The sequence below is a fragment of the Corvus hawaiiensis genome, chromosome 4, assembly GCF_020740725.1.
Source record: "Corvus hawaiiensis isolate bCorHaw1 chromosome 4, bCorHaw1.pri.cur, whole genome shotgun sequence".
Classification (NCBI taxonomy): domain Eukaryota; kingdom Metazoa; phylum Chordata; class Aves; order Passeriformes; family Corvidae; genus Corvus; species Corvus hawaiiensis.
The window spans coordinates 69,506,922-69,526,016 of NC_063216.1; the positions used below are offsets into that span (position 1 = coordinate 69,506,922).

General features: G+C 41.5%; 1 protein-coding gene across 2 annotated transcripts in view; it reads right to left on the reverse strand.

Annotated features, from left to right (window-relative positions):
* The window catches only part of SEMA3C (semaphorin 3C), a 123,368-nt gene that overhangs the window by 50,200 nt on the left and 54,073 nt on the right, over positions 1–19,095 (reverse strand). For both annotated transcript variants that reach the window (XM_048301781.1, XM_048301780.1), the window contains one exon: positions 870–1,030. In XM_048301781.1, the coding sequence (XP_048157738.1) occupies positions 870–1,030 (161 nt within the window). The remainder of the gene's footprint in view (positions 1–869; positions 1,031–19,095) is intronic.

Here is a 19,095-nt window from a genome sequence, read left to right on the forward strand (position 1 = left end):
GATTTGGTAGAACAAGGTCTTTATGGCACACTTTCAGGCAGGGTAGTAGCTGTGATAGTCTAAAGATAGGCAAGACAAAGTCTGTAGACAGGTAAAGCTCAACAGTCAATCTTCTGGGCACACAAGCACTTCTGCAGGTCACCTACTTCAAAAGCAGACAGGCTGAATTTCAACTGGCTTTGGAGACAAGAGAGGAGTCTGTGAAAAGAGCTTAAGCATTTGATAATGTTTTTATTTTCACACAGAGGTTGCTTCTTACTGTTTTGTGAGGGAACACAGAGTCCCTGGAAAACACCATCTCAGTAAATGAGAGAAGCCAGAAAAGAGGTGTCAAGGGGTAGATGTGGGTCACAGTGCCTGGAAAACTCCAAATGAGGTGTCTCAGCTACCCAACTGAAGGGCAAAGGCTGACACAGACATAACAAGAGATTGGAAAATAGTTCAATGATTTGGGGCCAGAGGACAAAACATTAAAAATATAATAGAAGGCTAAGGACAACTCTGTCCTTGTTTTTTTCTGTACGGCTCGAGAATGATAGTGTGTATCTTATTCTTCCTTGCAGGATACTTTTAAAAGTGCATCTCTGAACTATTTTATCTTGGAGAGAGGTGGAAAGTGTTAAACCATACAAATTTTCCTTCTGATGCCAGGCCAAGCTGAATGTTGTTTCAAAATTAGTAAACAGGTCAGTTTTAAACAGTGTTTGAAAAACAACATACAGCCTCATCTGCATTACACATAAAACAAGGACTAAAAGTTCAATCAGGTGAGGGCATGGATGCAAAATAATGAAATACTATTTTTTTGTCTTAAAAGCAAAGGCATGGACTAAGCAACCTCAGATTCTCAAAATAAAACTTGAACTTACACTGAGGGGGTCTTGGCTTATATTGTTAATATTCAAAGACAGAATATGATCTTTACTCCCCACATAGATCCGATCCTGATCTTCATCCATCAATAATATCCTGTAATCCAGGGGGCTGTGAGATATTCTGTGATACTCAGAGGTCTTAGTTTCTTGCAGCTCTGAAATAGTAAAGACAGTAGCATAGTAAAGCAGTTCACTCATGTTTGTTGTTTCTCAACTGCATTTTTTTCTAAATAAAGACATCTTTGGACACAAATGTGGTCAGAGAGACAAAAAACCCTCACTGGACACTAGATAATAATACGATGGTTGATGTAAAACAAAATTTCTTTTCCCAGTTTGAATACAATTATTTTGTACATTAAGTAGATAGATGTAGCTCATAGAAATCAGGCAGTGCTGTTATTCATTCATCTAATTAATTCTTATTTTAATGAATATTATTATTTACAGCTTTGGCTTTTAAGGAAGATAATTTATTAAATAAATCAATATGTTCAATACATTTTGAAGTTTACGACTGCAGAAAATCCGCAAGATCAATGAAAACTACAGAAGAACGCTTTACTTCCTTTTCCTAACAGGGGACTTCACTAATAATAGGTTTTTATCATTTTCAAGGTCAAATTTTATTTTGTTCTTCAACACCATGCGTGGCTTACTTAAAAAGAAAATTATTCAGTCAAGCCTAAATGTGTCTGTTCATTCAGTTGTTTGTTTATGGGTTTGGACCAAACTAACAGAACTGTAGAAAGAGCTCTATTTTTCCACATAAAACTTTCTTCAACAAAGTGAAGTGAAAACAGCCTTTGATCTCAGCAGTGCAGGATCAGGCCTGTTACAGGAATAGCATAAGCAACTGCAATATAAGTATTACTTGCTGCCCTCAAGAAAGCTCAGCCTTCTCATCTTTGTTTGGCCAATATATTTTGGCCCCCAGTCAGATTGTTTCACTTTTTCAGTAATAACAGAAGGGATATTTCTCAAAAGCTGAGAGTGGAAAAATAAAACCTTAATAATCAATTTGTCTTTGTTGAAATATTTAACATATAATTATGCTTTCTTTCTTCATGAATATTAGTATTGAATTGTGTTCCCCGTGTCTCTAAAAGGGTGGCAAATACACAGTACTTATGAAAATGAAGCTCTGCTATAATATTTATTCATAAATGTAAGATCTGATCCCACAGTTCTCAGTTGCAAACTTTGTCTGGGACAATATGGCTTGTCACTGTTGCTAAAGGTTTTTTAAAGGCAAAGTCTTTTGCTCATTCATTCCCTACGGAAAACAGTAAATGCCTTATACAAAATTAGTCATCTAAAGATATTGATATTTTATAAAACAAAACTCTCAAAACATAGATAATTCTTTATATGTGCACTATTTAAAAAAAAAAAAAGGTGCCAAAATAAGTGTGCCTAAAATATGCACCTTCTGCAAAACACATATTTACCTGAGAGCAATTTTTTTATTTTGAAAATTACTTGAAGAGCCATTTTTAATAGCAGGCAAAAGTTAAAGTCCTAGGATTCATACCTGTGTAGTAGAGAACTAATGATTGGAAGAACACTTACCAGAATATAATTTAAATTGATAAATATCATACATAACTCCAATTAATTTTTATCATTGTTAAATAGTTTCATAGGAAGATGAAAAATATCCCCAGTCACTGAAAGATAATAGTGTTTTGATTAATTTAGACATGTGACAGCTTTCAGGAGCTGAGTTTCCTACAGGCATTTATTTACGGCAATATTAAAAAAAAACACAAATAGTATTTATCTTGTCCCTCGACAATAGCTAAACATACAATCAAGATTTACAACCTGTGCCTAAAAACTGAAACAGAACTTGTTAAATATATATGAAAATTGTTCACAGTACTTTCAGAAGTCTTTCTTTAGTGCTTGAAAAATCAACCATTTTACTTCACTTTAAAAAAAATCCTCCCTTGAACCTTTTAGCTAGGATTGCCCAAGGCACCTGGGAGACTCACCAGCACAGTGACTCACAATGCTCAGTACCTTTGGCCGCTCTGAAATTCTCACAACCAGCCCCAGACGCCTGTGCTCATGCCTTTTCCTGGGGCATTATTAATTTTACCATAACATTTGGCAGCTGTAAGGTGAAACTGAACATTCTCCCAACTGTACATTTGATACACCAGGAAAGCACAGATAAACTGGGAGGGTTTCCCACACAGCACGGGGTAAATGTGAGCACAGTGATTGCACAATATGATGTCCCTCCTTATTGCCTCACTGACTGACAGTGGTTGACAATGAAAAACACCATGGCTGATGTAAAAGATAATCATGATCATGATGATTGCTTTTAAACAAGAGACAAAACCAGCAACAGGTTTCCACAACTTTCATTTATCAAAATCCATTATTTTCTTGGAATTTGAGCCTCTTTGAAATGGTATTATTCTTACTAAGGCTCCTGAAGGATAATCTGCCTCCACTGAGGTGCTGATGAGGAGAACACCTTATGCCAGGTTACTAGACTATGGAAACTCAACACCGTTCACAAGAGGAAGGAAAGCCGTGGAACAAATACTCTCACACTGATTTATTAGTTTTATTTCTTTTAGTGCTGAAGCTTACAGCTTATTAGACTTTCTGGGCTACTCAAGCAAGTAGGGAGGGAATTTATAACTAATCAAATTTTATTTTCAGTCAACAAAATTTACCACATAATCACCCAAGAAAATGTTATTTTTTAAAGATTTACTCTCTGTTTGTTGTTGCTTGGAGAAAGCGGTGCCTGCAAGAATGCTGTATGGCCTTTCACTCCCTTTCATCTCCAAGAGTTTTTTGTCAAAAAATGAAGTAGACATTTACTGACATTCAGAGCAATTCTATTCCATGCTTTGAGAATTTAACCAAACATTGAAAGCAGTAAGCCCTATATAGAGAATGATGCTGCAGACAGCTCTCTGAATATTAACAATTTTATTTGACAATAAAACAATATACAAGTAAGTTTCATCCTTAATGATACAAAAATAATCTTTGCTCATAGTTTTTCTTCATCAGTTGGTGAATGTTGCCTTTCCTTAGGGATAAAACCAATAACAACTTGATCCCTAGTGTAAGAAATCTGATCTTAGAGGACAGGTTGCTTTAATGAAAAAACAAAAGCTTCAGTGAATTCTCATTCCAGAATTATGCTTATTATTGAACTACAAATTTTGGAGATCCAAATGACTGGAAGTTTTCTCTGTACACAGTGCACAGCTTACTGACAATTAGACAGTCTAACTTCTACTCTTTAATTATCTCTCTAATCCACTACAAACAAAAAGTATTATTTTTAAAAAGTTTTGTTCTTACAGAAGGAGTAACAAAATATTTGTCCAATATCTATTACTGGCATCACAAAAGCCTTTGTAACAAATCTAAATGAGCATATTTAGGTTTGTTACAAATATTATATTTAGGCCAGAACAAAACAATTACAGCTATTCAAGATGGGTAATCCAGGAAGGTGTAGTTATCTCACACAGCCTCTTATACCCAAATTGTCCATAAGGACATAAGGACTGTGTAAGGATAAAAGAGCTAGATCTATCAGGCAGTCCTCTAAATGTCTTAGTTAATCACTCAGCCTCAACCCTTCATCACTCCTTAATTCAAATTCACTGGTACCACAATGTTGAAAACAGCCTGACGCTCCCAGACTAAGGAATATAATAATCCCTAATACGTAGAGGTAAGACCCTAAGCAACTTCCTTGGTTGACATCTTAAAAAGATGTTTGATGCATCTGTTACTGAAATCTATGGAATTTTTATCAGGACTTTCCCAAAATATAACTTCCTTTTGCAGACCACTTATTACTGAATGTTTAATATAATCAAGAATTATCTTTATGTTGCAGGGTTTGCTAAGCTACAGCCATGGTATGCAAGCATCCCTAGCCCAAGTTCAAAGCACTGAATTCGTCCACTGCTAAACTGAGGATAAACTAGGACACGTGAGAGACTTCATGGAGTCCTGCCTGCACTCTACCATCCCTGGATTTCCAGCCTAGCACGGCTTCTTTGAGAAAGCCTAAGGATGCTCTGTCAAGCTTTTAATTTAGGATGCCCTGTGGAAGAGTGAAAGAAAGAATATGATTTCCTCCTCTTTCCTGCTGGCATAAGGATTCATTCTCAGAAGGCTCTTTATGGGGAAGTTCAGAGCAAAAGCAGAGATTTGGTGTCTTTGCCTCAGAAACAAGCAGGAAGTAAAGCACAGCAATCCATTCACATGCAGCACCACAGTGAAGGGCACAAACACAACTTTCCAGGAAGATGGGCTACATCTCCCCAGGGAACCTCTGCTGCCCAAACTGGCATGGATTTTATGTAGCCTTAGTGATGTGGATGTCAGCAATACTATGGTGTTTTACTTTACGCTCTCATGGGGTGTGGGGTGCACAAATCACATGCCTTGTGTACATCTAGCAGTAAGCTCAATGTCAGCCTCTGGTTATGGAAGCTGTAAGACTCTCTTTAAGCCTCATTAAGCCTTGAGTTTGTGCCAAAAAATATGCCAGCCCATGCCAAATGTGAAACTGCAATGTAAAATCTCCCCTTCTAGGAATTGGAATGAAACCAATTTTCTTTTTCTTTTTTTTTTCCTAGAAATAAATACCTAAGTAAAACAATAACATCAAATGGAAATGGTTCCCTTTTGCCCACAGATCATGATTAAACAGGTGAAAAAGTAGTTTGGACATATAGACACTACGCATAATGTTGCTAGCATTGAATGGAATGGTTATGTATTTTAAGAATGTGAGTGAAATCTGAGGTATTTGCAAAGTTATAAAAAATAATTACAAAAAAACCCCAACAACAACAACAAAAAAACCCCACAAACAAACTAAACAAGCCAGAAGAAAATGTGTTTTATTTTAGTTTAAATATTTTCCTTTCTACTTTGTATTTACGAATCTGTTTCATGACTTTTTAGTAGAAATGACTAGAAAAAGATTTAGTTAAATGGTATCAGATTTCATAAGAATCTAACAATTGTAATTATTGTTTTCTTGGCTTTATTTTTAATTTTTTAGTGTGTCCTGGGTTGCAGTGTATTCTATTACCATCCCCATCAGCTGTTGAAATCAGGTGGGGCAGTGTTTCCTTGCCTCCTCCCCCCAGACTATCTTTCTGTTAATTGCCCATCATTGTCCTGCCACATGACTCAGAGATAACTCCCTCCGGACTATCTTCTGTTAATGAGCCTAATCAACACTTTGCCTCATGACTCGTTACCCCATTGTGAGATGCTCCACCCAGAGGGAGGAACCAAGCATCCCAGCGTGGATATAAGCTGAGGCTGAACACCAGAGACACTGGCTTCCCACTGGATTTCCAGAGGACAGGAGCTACACAGCCACCATCGGACTTCCTGAGGAAGAGCAGACTGTTTTACTACAGGATCACTGCTTCAGAGGACTGCAGCCACCATTCTACCAGACTGCTACCACCACCCTGCCTAACAGGGTGTCAGGTTGTACCTTGACTCTGTCAGTTTGACAGTGTTTTCTTTTACCTTTTTTTTTTTTTTTTTTTTCCCCCTTTTCTTTAATTTCCATTAAATTGTTATTCTGACTTGGTGCCTCCCACTGGTTTGTTTTCAAACTAGCACATAATTTGGCGCCCAACGTGGGGCAGCTCTGAGAGAAAGTCAGAATTACAATTTTGTGTTAACGGAAACCTATTCACCATGGTGCTCAGCTTGTCTACATGGGTACTGTATCTTGCTCTCTATATTTTTCCTCACATGGGGAACTACCTGCCTGTAGTATTACTCCTGTTAAAACCAGGGAATGGTATGAGAATTGCTTTAATGGTTTATTATGTCTACAGCATAATAACCTGTGAGGCGATGAATACCATTCGGAGTATATACTCAGTTTTGTTTGGCTGTCCTAGTCTGGGCTCCTGTGTCTGGGATCTCCTCAACAATCGCACCCAGCCCCTGGTGGGAGGAGTAGAGAGTGGTTTCTTCCAGCCTTTCAGGCCAGGCACAGCAGTTTTTGAAAATATTGAATTCCCTCTGGATGTCAAAGACGGCATAAACTTGCTGTCAGTTCTGCTTTGTCTTCTCTGTACAGCCTGCACCATGTACACCATGCTTAGAATCAGAGCTATGGCACAGCATCCTCAGGATGAGGGAGGAAAAAAGAGCAGAGCAACAAACACCATGCCTATGCAGACTGACACAGAGGAGAAAGGAACCAAATGCAAAGCAACAGCGTCCATGTCTACGCAGACTGTCACCGAGGAGAAAGAACCCAGATGCAAGACAACAGCGTCCATGTCTACGCAGACTGACACAGAAGAGAAAGAAACCAAATGCAAGACAACAGCGTCCATGTCCACGCAGACTGACACAGAGGAGAAGGGAACCAAAAGCACTGTCAGCGTCCCCATGCAAACCATCACTGAACCAGAACAGCCTACACCGATTGCAGTTGCCCCCGTTCAGAAGAAGAAATCAAAAAGCAAATCAGTCCGCATAGTGACTGACGAGGATGCAGCAGGACCTTCGCACCCAGCAGAAGAGGCAGAGCCAGAGATCATCACTCGGTCGCTATCCCTGGGTGAGCTGCGAGACCTGCGGAGGGAATTCACCCGCCAGACGAACGAGTCTATCCTGACCTGGCTGCTCCGCATCTGGGACGCTGCAGCCAATGACACCATTCTGGACGGAAGTGAGGCCAGGCAACTGGGATCTCTGTCCCGGGATGTGGTCATTGACCAGGGGATCGGGAGAACCCAAGAAACCCTCAGCCTCTGGCGGTGACTGCTTACAAGTGTAAGGGACAGGTACCTTTGTAAAGAAGACCTCCAGGTGCACCAAGGAAAATGGAGCACAATGGAACAAGGTATCCGGTGCCTGAGGGAATTGGCTGTGCTGGAGATCATTTTCTCAGAAGACGAGAGATTTCCTAAGAGCCCAGATGGTGTCCAGTGCACGTCACAGATGTGGTTGAGGTTCGCACGCCTTGGACCAGAGATATACTCCCATTACCTGGCAACGCTGCAATGGAGGGAAGGCGAGGACAGGGTGGGCGTCTTGGTGAACAAACTGAGGATTTACGAGGACACCGTCACAGCCCCGTTTCGCACCCATGTCTCATTCGTGGAAACAAGTCTTTTGGCTGAGCAAGTCCGGAGCTTGATTGAAGAAGGCCATCAGAAATTGAAAAAGGAACTTAAGGAAGAGATTTACCAGATCTCACCAGAACCAACAAGAGTCTCTGCCATTAGGAGCCGGCGACCCCCAACCAGGGAGAGAGGATACCCCCCACGAGGTAACCTCTGGTTTTTCCTTCAGGAACATGGAGAAGACATGAGTAAGTGGGATGGAAAACCCACCTCCTCCTTAGCAGCTCGGGTACGTGAACTAAAAAGAGGGACAACTACCACAAGAAGCGCATCTAGAGTCAATATTGCTCCGGTCTCTCGCACACAGAACTCCAGACGGTACCGGAATGATAATATGACCGATCCTCTTGAAGGGACCTCAGGAACGTATTCACCGGAAGGGAGCAACATGCAACATGACCAGGAATAGAGGGGCCCTGCCTCTAGCCAGGTAGAGGAAAGGGAGAATCGGGTCTTTTGGACTGTGTGGGTCCGATGGCCTGGCACATCTGACCCACAAAGATACACGGCTTTGGTTGACACCGGTGCTCAATGTACTCTGATGCCATCAAGGTATGTGGGAGCAGAACCCATTTCTATTTCTGGGGTGACAGGAGGATCCCAGCAGCTGACTGTACTGGAAGCTGAAGTGAGTTTAACTGGGAACGAGTGGCAGAAACACCCCATCGTGACTGGCCCGGAGGCCCCGTGCATTCTCGGCATAGACTATCTCAGAAATGGATATTTCAAGGACCCAAAAGGACATCGTTGGGCTTTTGGGATAGCTGCTGTGGAGACAGAAGATATCAGACAACTGAGTACATTGCCTGGCCTCTCAGATGACCCCTCTGCCGTGGGACTGCTAAGAGTTGCAGAACAACAGGTGCCAATCGCCACAGCAACAGTGCACCGTCGGCAATACCGCACCGACAGAGACTCTGTGGTTCCCATCCATGAGATGATTCGCAAACTGGAGAGCCAAGGGGTGGTCAGCAAGGCCCATTCACCTTTCAACAGCCCTATATGGCCAGTGCGTAAGTCCAGTGGAGAATGGAGGCTGACGGTGGACTACCGTGGCCTGAATGAGGTCACGCCACCATTGAGCGCCGCTGTGCCGGACATGTTGGAACTTCAGTACGAGCTGGAGTCCAAAGCAGCGAAGTGGTACGCCACTATTGACATTGCCAATGCCTTCTTCTCCATTCCTTTGGCAGCAGAATGCAGGCGCCAGTTTGCTTTTACCTGGAAGGGTGTGCAATACACCTGGAACCGACTGCCCCAGGGGTGGAAGCACAGTCCCACCATTTGCCACGGACTGATCCAGACTGCATTGGAAAAGGGTGAGGCTCCAGAACATCTGCAATACATCGATGACATCATCGTGTGGGGAAACACAGCAAAGGAAGTGTTTGAGAAAGGAGAGAAAATCATCCAGATTCTCCTGGAAGCTGGCTTTGCCATCAAAAGGAGCAAAGTCAAGGGACCTGCCCAAGAGATCCAGTTCCTGGGAGTAAAGTGGCAAGATGGACGACGTCAGATTCCCACCGAGGTCATCAATAAGATCACTGCGATGTCTCCACCGACCAGCAAGAAGGAAACACAAGCTTTCCTAGGCGCCATAGGTTTCTGGAGGATGCACATTCCCGAGTACAGCCAGATCGTGAGCCCTCTCTACCTGGTTACCCGCAAGAAGAATGATTTCCACTGGGGCCCCGAACAGCAGCAAGCCTTTGCCCAGATCAAGCAGGAAATCGCTCATGCGGTAGCCCTTGGCCCAGTCAGGACAGGACCAGAGGTGAAGAATGTGCTCTACTCTGCAGCCGGGAACAATGGTCTGTCCTGGAGCCTCTGGCAGAAGGTGCCTGGTGAGACTCGTGGCCGACCACTGGGATTCTGGAGCCGAAGCTACAGAGGGTCTGAAGCTAACTACACTCCCACAGAGAAGGAAATCTTGGCAGCCTATGAAGGAGTCCAAGCTGCCTCAGAGGTAATTGGCACTGAAGCACAGTTGCTTCTGGCACCCCGACTACCGGTGCTGGGTTGGATGTTCAAGGGAAAGGTTCCTTCCACGCATCATGCCACCGACACCACATGGAGCAAGTGGATCGCCCTCATCACACAGCGTGCCCGTATTGGAAACCCGAATCGCCCTGGGATTCTAGAAATTATAACAAACTGGCCTGAAGGTGAGACTTTTGGATTATCTTCTGAAGAAGAGGAAGAGCAAGTGACCCGTGCTGAGGAAGCCCCATCATATAATGAGCTACCGGAGACTGAAAGACGTTATGCCCTCTTCACTGATGGTTCCTGCCGAATTGTAGGCGCTAATCGAAAGTGGAAAGCTGCAGTATGGAGCCCCACACGACGAGTTGCACAAGCTACCGAGGGACAAGGTGGATCGAGTCAGGTTGCAGAGCTTAAAGCCGTCCAGCTGGCTTTGGATATCGCTGAACGAGAGAAGTGGCCGAGGCTCTATCTCTACACCGACTCATGGATGGTAGCTAATGCTCTGTGGGGATGGCTGGATCGCTGGAGAAAGGCCAACTGGCAGCGCAGAGGGAAGCCCATCTGGGCCGCTGAGATTTGGCAGGACATCGCCGCCCGAGTGGAGAAGCTGACTGTGAAGGTTCGACACGTGGATGCGCACGTACCCAAGAGTCGGGCTAATGAAGAACATCGCAACAACGAGCAGGTGGACCGAGCTGCCAAGGTGAAAGTATCACAGGTGGATCTGGACTGGCAGCACAAGGGAGAATTATTCCTAGCTCGTTGGGCCCATGATGCCTCTGGTCATCAGGGGAGAGATGCAACATACCGATGGGCCCGTGACCGAGGGGTGGACCTTTCCATGGACAGCATCTCACAGGTCATCCACAGTTGTGAGACCTGTGCTGCAATCAAACAGGCCAAGCGGGTGAAGCCTCTGTGGTATGGTGGACGATGGTCAAAGTACAGGTATGGTGAAGCCTGGCAAGTTGACTACATCACCCTTCCCCAAACCCGCCAAGGCAAGCACTACGTGTTGACCATGGTTGAAGCAACCACTGGATGGCTGGAGACCTACCCTGTGCCTCATGCTACAGCCCGGAACACCATCCTGGGCCTGGAAAAGCAAGTCCTGTGGAGACATGGCACCCCTGATAGGATCGAGTCAGACAACGGGACTCATTTTAAGAACAGCCTCATCAACACCTGGGCCAGAGAACACGGTATCGAATGGATATATCATATTCCTTATCATGCACCAGCTGCTGGAAAAGTTGAACGCTGCAATGGACTACTTAAAACCACCCTAAAGGCACTTGGTGGGGGGACCTTCAAAAATTGGGAAGTGAACTTAGCAAAGGCCACCTGGATAGTCAATACCCGAGGGTCCATCAATCGAGCTGGTCCTGCCGAGTCTGAAGCCTTGCACACAGTGGATGGAGATAGAGTCCCTGCGGTACACCTGAGAGGTATTTTAGGAAAGACTGTTTGGATTAATCCCACCTCAGGCAAAGACAAACCCATCCGTGGGATTGTCTTTGCTCAAGGACCTGGTTGCACTTGGTGGGTAATGCAGAAAGATGGGGAAACCCGTTGTGTACCACAAGGAGACCTAATGTTAGGTGAGAACGGTGTGTAGGTTTCACTGTGTATATATATATATATATATATATATATATATATATGTATGTGTGTTTTAGAGTTTAAGAAGGTATTGATTTGGGATAATGTAGATGGTAATAGAATAAGGGGTGGATAATGTCCTGGGTTGCAGTGTATTCTATTACCATCCCCATCAGCTGTTGAAATCAGGTGGGGCAGTGTTTCCTTGCCTCCTCCCCCCAGACTATCTTTCTGTTAATTGCCCATCATTGTCCTGCCACATGACTCAGAGATAACTCCCTCCGGACTATCTTCTGTTAATGAGCCTAATCAACACTTTGCCTCATGACTCGTTACCCCATTGTGAGATGCTCCACCCAGAGGGAGGAACCAAGCATCCCAGCGTGGATATAAGCTGAGGCTGAACACCAGAGACACTGGCTTCCCACTGGATTTCCAGAGGACAGGAGCTACACAGCCACCATCGGACTTCCTGAGGAAGAGCAGACTGTTTTACTACAGGATCACTGCTTCAGAGGACTGCAGCCACCATTCTACCAGACTGCTACCACCACCCTGCCTAACAGGGTGTCAGGTTGTACCTTGACTCTGTCAGTTTGACAGTGTTTTCTTTTACCTTTTTTTTTTTTTTTTTTTCCCCCTTTTCTTTAATTTCCATTAAATTGTTATTCTGACTTGGTGCCTCCCACTGGTTTGTTTTCAAACTAGCACATAGTGTAAAGATATAGAAGAAATAAGTGCATCATTTTTATAGTTTACATAGTGCTTGTGGAAATAGTCTGCTATAATACTGCGAGTCTGAGGATACGATTGACTACTTCCTCAATGTGTATGGAAAAAGAACAAGTAAAGCCTGAATATTTCTTTTCGAAACTTCAGAATGAGTCACATTTGCACTGTCAATATTCCTTTTCTTTGAAGATATATGTATTGATTCCTTCTACTTAAGGGGTTGAGATAAGGGAGTAGCTAAAGCATTTTTCCCCTGCTCATGCAGTGTTCAAACTAAAACCCATCCCTCAGCCATTCTTAGGCGAATCCCATCATGAATGGGGACACAGTCATCTGACCAAAGAGCCATAAGTAGCCAGATGTGCTACTGGTCAGTCCCTTAAGTGCCTTAACCACACAGGGCCCAAAAAGCTCAGATAGACCTTTGACCTTTTCTTTATCTCTCTGTTTCTTCTTCATGCATGGGAGTCTTTACTCTTTCCTTTAATGCTGTTACAATGAAATCTGGCTTTTTATATAGGAGGTAACAGCTTCATAAGAACTAGAAATCACAGATGTGCACACTTGCCTGATTCTGAATCCATCTGAAAGGGGTTTAATTGCATTTTTATTAAAAAAAAAAAAAAAAAAGAGCAAGTTAGAGGGGAGAAAATAGATTTACAAGTGCTCATAAAATCACAGGCTAACTAATTAACAAGATCACTTGAACAAGAGAGAAGAAGGGAGTTCAGATAGTACAGGCTGAAACAGAACCCTCTTTTCGCCCAGAGGTAAAATGTATAATCTGCTAGAAGGAAACTTAATTACTGCATTTGGAATGAGAGTAAGTAACAAGTAAATGTCAATGATATTTAAATATGATCTGGTTTAAATATACACCTAGAGTACTTGTGGGTGTATTTGCTAAATGAGTTGAGAGTGGAATTTAAACATTACTGGACTGAGATAATGCAGTCTTTTATAAAGGGAAATCAGAGCACCAAGGTGAAGTCTTCGGAGAATCAGGCCCAGAGGTGGCTCTAGCATGTCTGAAGAACAATTTGTCACCTTGACCAGCTCAACATATACATTAGGAGCAGTAAAACACTCAATAGCTCTTTGTGAAGGGGACCATGTGTTGATCGGAAAAGACATACCAGTTAACAGTTGACCTTAAGCAGAGCGTTCACATATGTCAGTAGATGTTTTCTTCTTTTCTTTTACAATTTGCAAGACACACAAAACTCCTGAAATCCTGGTAACTCACAGACTTTAAAAAAATCACGATTGATTATTGACTGGCTTTTAACGTTGTGCTTTTTAAAAGTTGTACTGAAAGGGTAATTCATGACGGCGTGCTCTTTTATTAAAAGTACTGAAAACTATAACAGAATTTTTCATCTTCTATTTAGTACTTTCAATAAAAAAGGAGGGGCAGATCCTCTGAGGTGTGGGAAGCTGCCAGTTTTGTGCAGAAGGAATGTGCTTTCTAAGTAAAAGCAAACACATGAGAAGAGAAAGCCACTTACTCGTGTGTGGCAAAATGTACTAACATGGCTTTGTGGCACACTTATCAACACAAGACACTCCACAAAGCTCCATGCGTCTTTATTGAAGCTTTACATTATGAAGAACAGATTTTTTTTTGTTCATTTTCACAGATATTGTCATGTGAAATCATGCCACATTCCACAACAGTAAACCCACTCCAAAACAAAAAGGAAAAATGTGTCAACGTTTTTCAAACTGCAGTTACACAGCTATCTTAAGTCTTGCCAAATATCCCAGTACTGAGATTCCTCCATTGAGCATTATGCAAGACCACCCACACCCTTCAGCCATCCAGTCTCACTAGGCTGTAGACAATTCTAGGCATAATTTTCAGGTTATTCTTCAATTTACCTCACTGTAAACCTGAATTACTCCTCTGAAGTCTGTGCAGGTATTTCAGTAAATAACATTGAAAAGCGGGCTTCTTTTATTTTTAATAATTAGTGTGCAGTTATAATTTTATATAAATGCAATTTGTATTTTTTATTTCAGAAGATGTTACAAAAGCAATTCTATAGAACTTTCCAGAAGATATCCTATTTTTCAAATATTACCTTGTTCTTTTCTTCTCGTTATTATCCTGTCCAGGCCTTGTTCTCATTTTTGGTCCCAAAACAAAAGGGACAACTTTGTCAAGTGTAGAGAGCCATAAAGACAGGCCAACTGGGTTTAGGATTACTGCAGCTGAGTTATCCATGTCAGATGGGAGCCAGTCTTCTCCAAGCCGTGTGTGTACAACAGCTCTGTGGCATGAAAACTGCTCTCCAAGAGCTTCATACTTCAAAGTCTGCACAGTTACACAGAGTTTACCCTTTGGCTGCTTTCCAAAAGCCATGGAGAGAGAGGGTCCTTGCCACACTGCCTGAAGGCTGCAGAAGCTCAGGCTGGGTGCACACAGCAGCTTTGCCATTGGCACTAGGGACCTTTTTGTTTTTCAGATGCAGGAGAGAAAAGTTTTCGGTTGCCAAGTATGACATTATTTTTGAGACAGAGTAAGAAAAAAAAGCCACACCCGGGGAGAAGTCAGACAGATTCCACATAGTTTTACTTCTTCTGGGAGAAGTATATATTTTCATTGTAACCTCTTGTGTTTTCTCTCTTCTCTTTTTTTCTAGTGGACCACCAATCACACCACTGGAAGGATGGCTGTGCTGCTTCCTGTGATGCTCAGGCACACAGAGAAATGTTCCAAGTAGAGATCAGACTAACAGGACAGCTAAACCCCTGACTGTATGCAGACACTAAAACTCTTTGATCTAAATTTACAGAGATGATGAGAAATGGAAGAAAGTGAATTATTGTAATTGTCTGCCTGAAAAATGAAGTAAGACTGAAGCTTGTTATAGTCTCCAAGTCAGAACTGGGCAACAACATGAGATTTGGGAGCTGTTCTTACATCTCCATCCCATTTGCCACTAATGGGTTGGCCACTGGGAGGAGAACAAGGTCTGAGTGGACTTCCCTTTAGTTTTGCATCTCATTCAGGCTATTGTTTTTGTGATAAAAGCAAACCTTTTAAGGCTTAGGTTTAAGCACCTGACTCTCTACTCCCCACAATCTGATGGGTCAGATGATGTCAGCTGATATATCTTTGAATATTGGGATGGGAGAGAGACTAACAGGGAGAGTATCATTAATGCTGGGTAAAAGGTAGGTTGTTTTACTGGTAGAATTGTCTTTCTTTTTCAAATTTATCTTGCTGTTTGGTCTAAGTGTGTATTTTGCAGATGTACTGAGGTAGCCTGTAGACAGTGAAGATACAATTTGCCTTTTGCAAAACTGACAGCTACTGGGGAGTAGTAGTGTGTAGTTTTGAGGTGTTAGCAGATCTTCATTGATGTACCAACAACTGTGACATTGAATTCTAGTGAAGAACTATCAAATGCTGCAGAATAATCAACACCTTAAATAATGAAAGTATGATAGTAGTCTCCTAACTTCTTTTCAGACTGAAAAAGCTCTTAACATCAGCTCACATGCAGCCCTTTTCTTTCTGAGCATATTTTCACTAAGCTGCCAAATTACTTGTTACCAGAGCTAATAAAAACTCTTTGAGAAAACGCAGCTTAACCACTGAAAAATTTCATTATGGTTTCTGTAATAAAGTAAGAACCCACTTCACTGTGGCAAGGCAGAGGAACTCTTCATTATATTCCTTTCTATCCCTCAAAGAGCAACCTCCCCAGAGATTCAGCCAATCTCTGTATGTCTACAATTGGCATTATTGCCCTTGCTGCAGTAATCCTTGCCTTTATTGATGTTACCAACTGTACTGCAACTTTAGCCATGCTACTTTATCCACAGATCTCCTTAAAACATATTGTTCCTATCTTTGCCAGTCCCTTCTCACCACTACTCTGTATAAAATAGGGCCACTTAGTATATGCAGGTTTGGTTACAGCTTCATTATTATTATTATTATTATTATTATCAATTTAATCAAATTAGGATTAGCTCTCAGGTGAACATCAGGCATAAAGAGATCAAACTAAATCCCAGTGCTTAGCTTTTATTCATTCTTCATTAAAATAATGTAAAGTTTACCCAGTTCGAGCTGAAGAAACTTAGGAAGGCAATATTTCTCATTCAAAAGAATTACAGTAAAAAATTTGTTTCAGTTGACTGCTGAACTAAAGGGTAGTATTTTTATACACAAAAAAATTGGAATTCAGGGGATACTCATAAAAATAGCCAAGTTGCCCATAGCAAAACCAAGCAAACAAGTGTGTGGCATGGCTGGTATCACACACAAATAGATAAACCACTGCTTCCTTTTTTTGGTGTGTTTTCTTGTTTCCCCAGTATCACTATTTCAATGGAGTGCATATACCTGGTGTCTACATACTCTCATCTATATATCAGATAATCATCTCTGTATAACAAGTCAAGATAGTTAGCAAGCTCTGCTTTACATCTGGGAAGGATAAAAGAAACACTTATTCTCACTCGACTATGTGAGAAAACAAAGCAGCTGGAGGTCAACAAATGGCATCCCCCACTCAGTGAACCTTCCATGAACCCCTAGTTCAACATGATGCCAGAAGGGTCATTATACTGGAGATAACGAATTTCACCAGAAGAAACAGCCACGCTCGATTCCACTGCTGCATTTATCCAAATCTTTTATTGTTATTTCTGTTTATAGAAATTTTAGAATAATATTTCCACAATATTCTTATTTCCTTTTCCGATATTTGTTCTGTATGTTTTAGTATAGTACCCATTGTACTACCCCTTGTAGCCTAATTTGTGTTCTTGGATTAAATCTTATTTTGCAGCTGCAAGGCCACCCAGCCTTCTCCATTGACAGGAAGCAAGCTGTTTTCTGGATGTGGGTGTTTGGGATGCTTTCTGAAGCCAAGGAAAGTTTGGTTTGGGAGAAAAGCAAAGGTCAAGCCTATCCTTAAATGTTTGGGCAGTTGGTTCATTTTTACCTTGAAACAGATTTTTCTGGTGTATTAAATACACTCACTCCCATTGGAGGAATAGCCATGTGGTTTAATCAGATTGCACATTATTTTTTTTTTTTTTTGTTTAATTATTGTTATGACACAACATAACATTAGGGTTATGTTCATTGAATACGGGGTTTGGCCGCATCCCCCAGGGGACTTCAGTGGTTGGACACAACTGGAAATTATTCGTTTCATCATCAGTTTTTTCTGCTTGTGTTGCTAGCATCGAGGACTGTTATAAGTACTTTCAATATTAAATTAATTAAGACTTAGGGTGGTTTTTTTTAAACATCAACTTTAAAAATATTTCCAAGCATGTGTGCAGTGAAAAATTTTTTATTTAAGCTTAATTTGTTTCTGTATGGATTTGGCTCTGCCAGTGCTAGGTGTCATTTATGGGATGTGGCCATCCCTACTCCTGACTCCCTGGGAGCAGGAGTGGTCCAAGCCTGAGGGCAGCTGTGCTCAGTGGGCAGCACGCTTGCTGTTTAAACACACAGAACACAAACATATTTCACTCCTTTTCACACCATGAAGACTGACACAGAGAGTGAATTTAGGAGCACATTCCAGAGCTGCATGCTACCATCAATCTTCGAGTGATCACCAGCTGGTATTTGGGTGCACAATAAAAGACATGTTCAGTGGGTTGAGCATAGCCTGGTGGATTAGAGTCCTCTCAACTCTAAATCTTATTTTGCTTGTATTTTGCTGTTTGACTTTAGATGTCACATAAACTCTCTGACTTACATATGTAAAGTGGAGGTAACAGTTTGGTATTTAATTGACCGGGTTGTTTTTTGGATTGCACTTGGTAATGTACAGAAAAGCCTTTGAAATGAAAATGAAATAGCTGGAGGAAGTTATTTCAAATGTATTTCACATTCAAAAAGAGATATTTTTTGTTTGTTTGTTTGTTTGAAGTCCAGACACTTCAAACTTAATAAGCTCAGCCAAAACTCTGGTTTGGATTTAAGAGATAACTTTTATACTTTTCTGTTTAGATTTAATCTGAATGGGAAGCCATTAAAATAAATAAACCTTCTGCAGTCACGCACTCCATGTTTAAACTAGACTTGCCATATTTATTCATCAGGATGACCATTTAGAACTAGGGCAAAAGTAAGAAAAAAAGTATAAGAATTCCCTATTTTGCATTTACACAGATAGAAAAAAAATTAGATAAAACGTACTTGTTTATATTCAACGTTCAGTTATGAAATACCCCTTGATTACAACACTATCTCTTTTAGATAAGGGGAGGCTCTAACAGAGCCTGAGCAATTAGTCTATTTGGATATGCTGAACATCAGCAAAGAGAAAAAAGAAGACAAATCTTTGATTCCAGGTAAAAAGGCAGAAGAGTCAAGATAAGTAACATACCCGATAAAATACTCTGTGGGCCTGCTACAGGTTCATTATAGAAATAGGAGGTTCAAGGAATGTAGGACTCAATCAGCAAACCAAACCTGAAGGGATTTAGATTCCTGACAGATTAAAATTGGCACACTGCAGGTGTAGGGCAGGAAGTGGCAATAGGATAAAAATCAACCACAGTCAGCCACTTATCTCTACAGCAAACTACTAATTGTAGCAGAGGAAGATGCAAGTGCCCTCAGTATGTAACTCTGTGCCCTTGATCCTTAAACAAAAATTGCATTAATTTAAAGGCAAAAATCATAGATTGTGTCTCTTCTGTATGTCCTGTACTTACACTTTGGAAGCACAAGCAAAATAATATGGCTA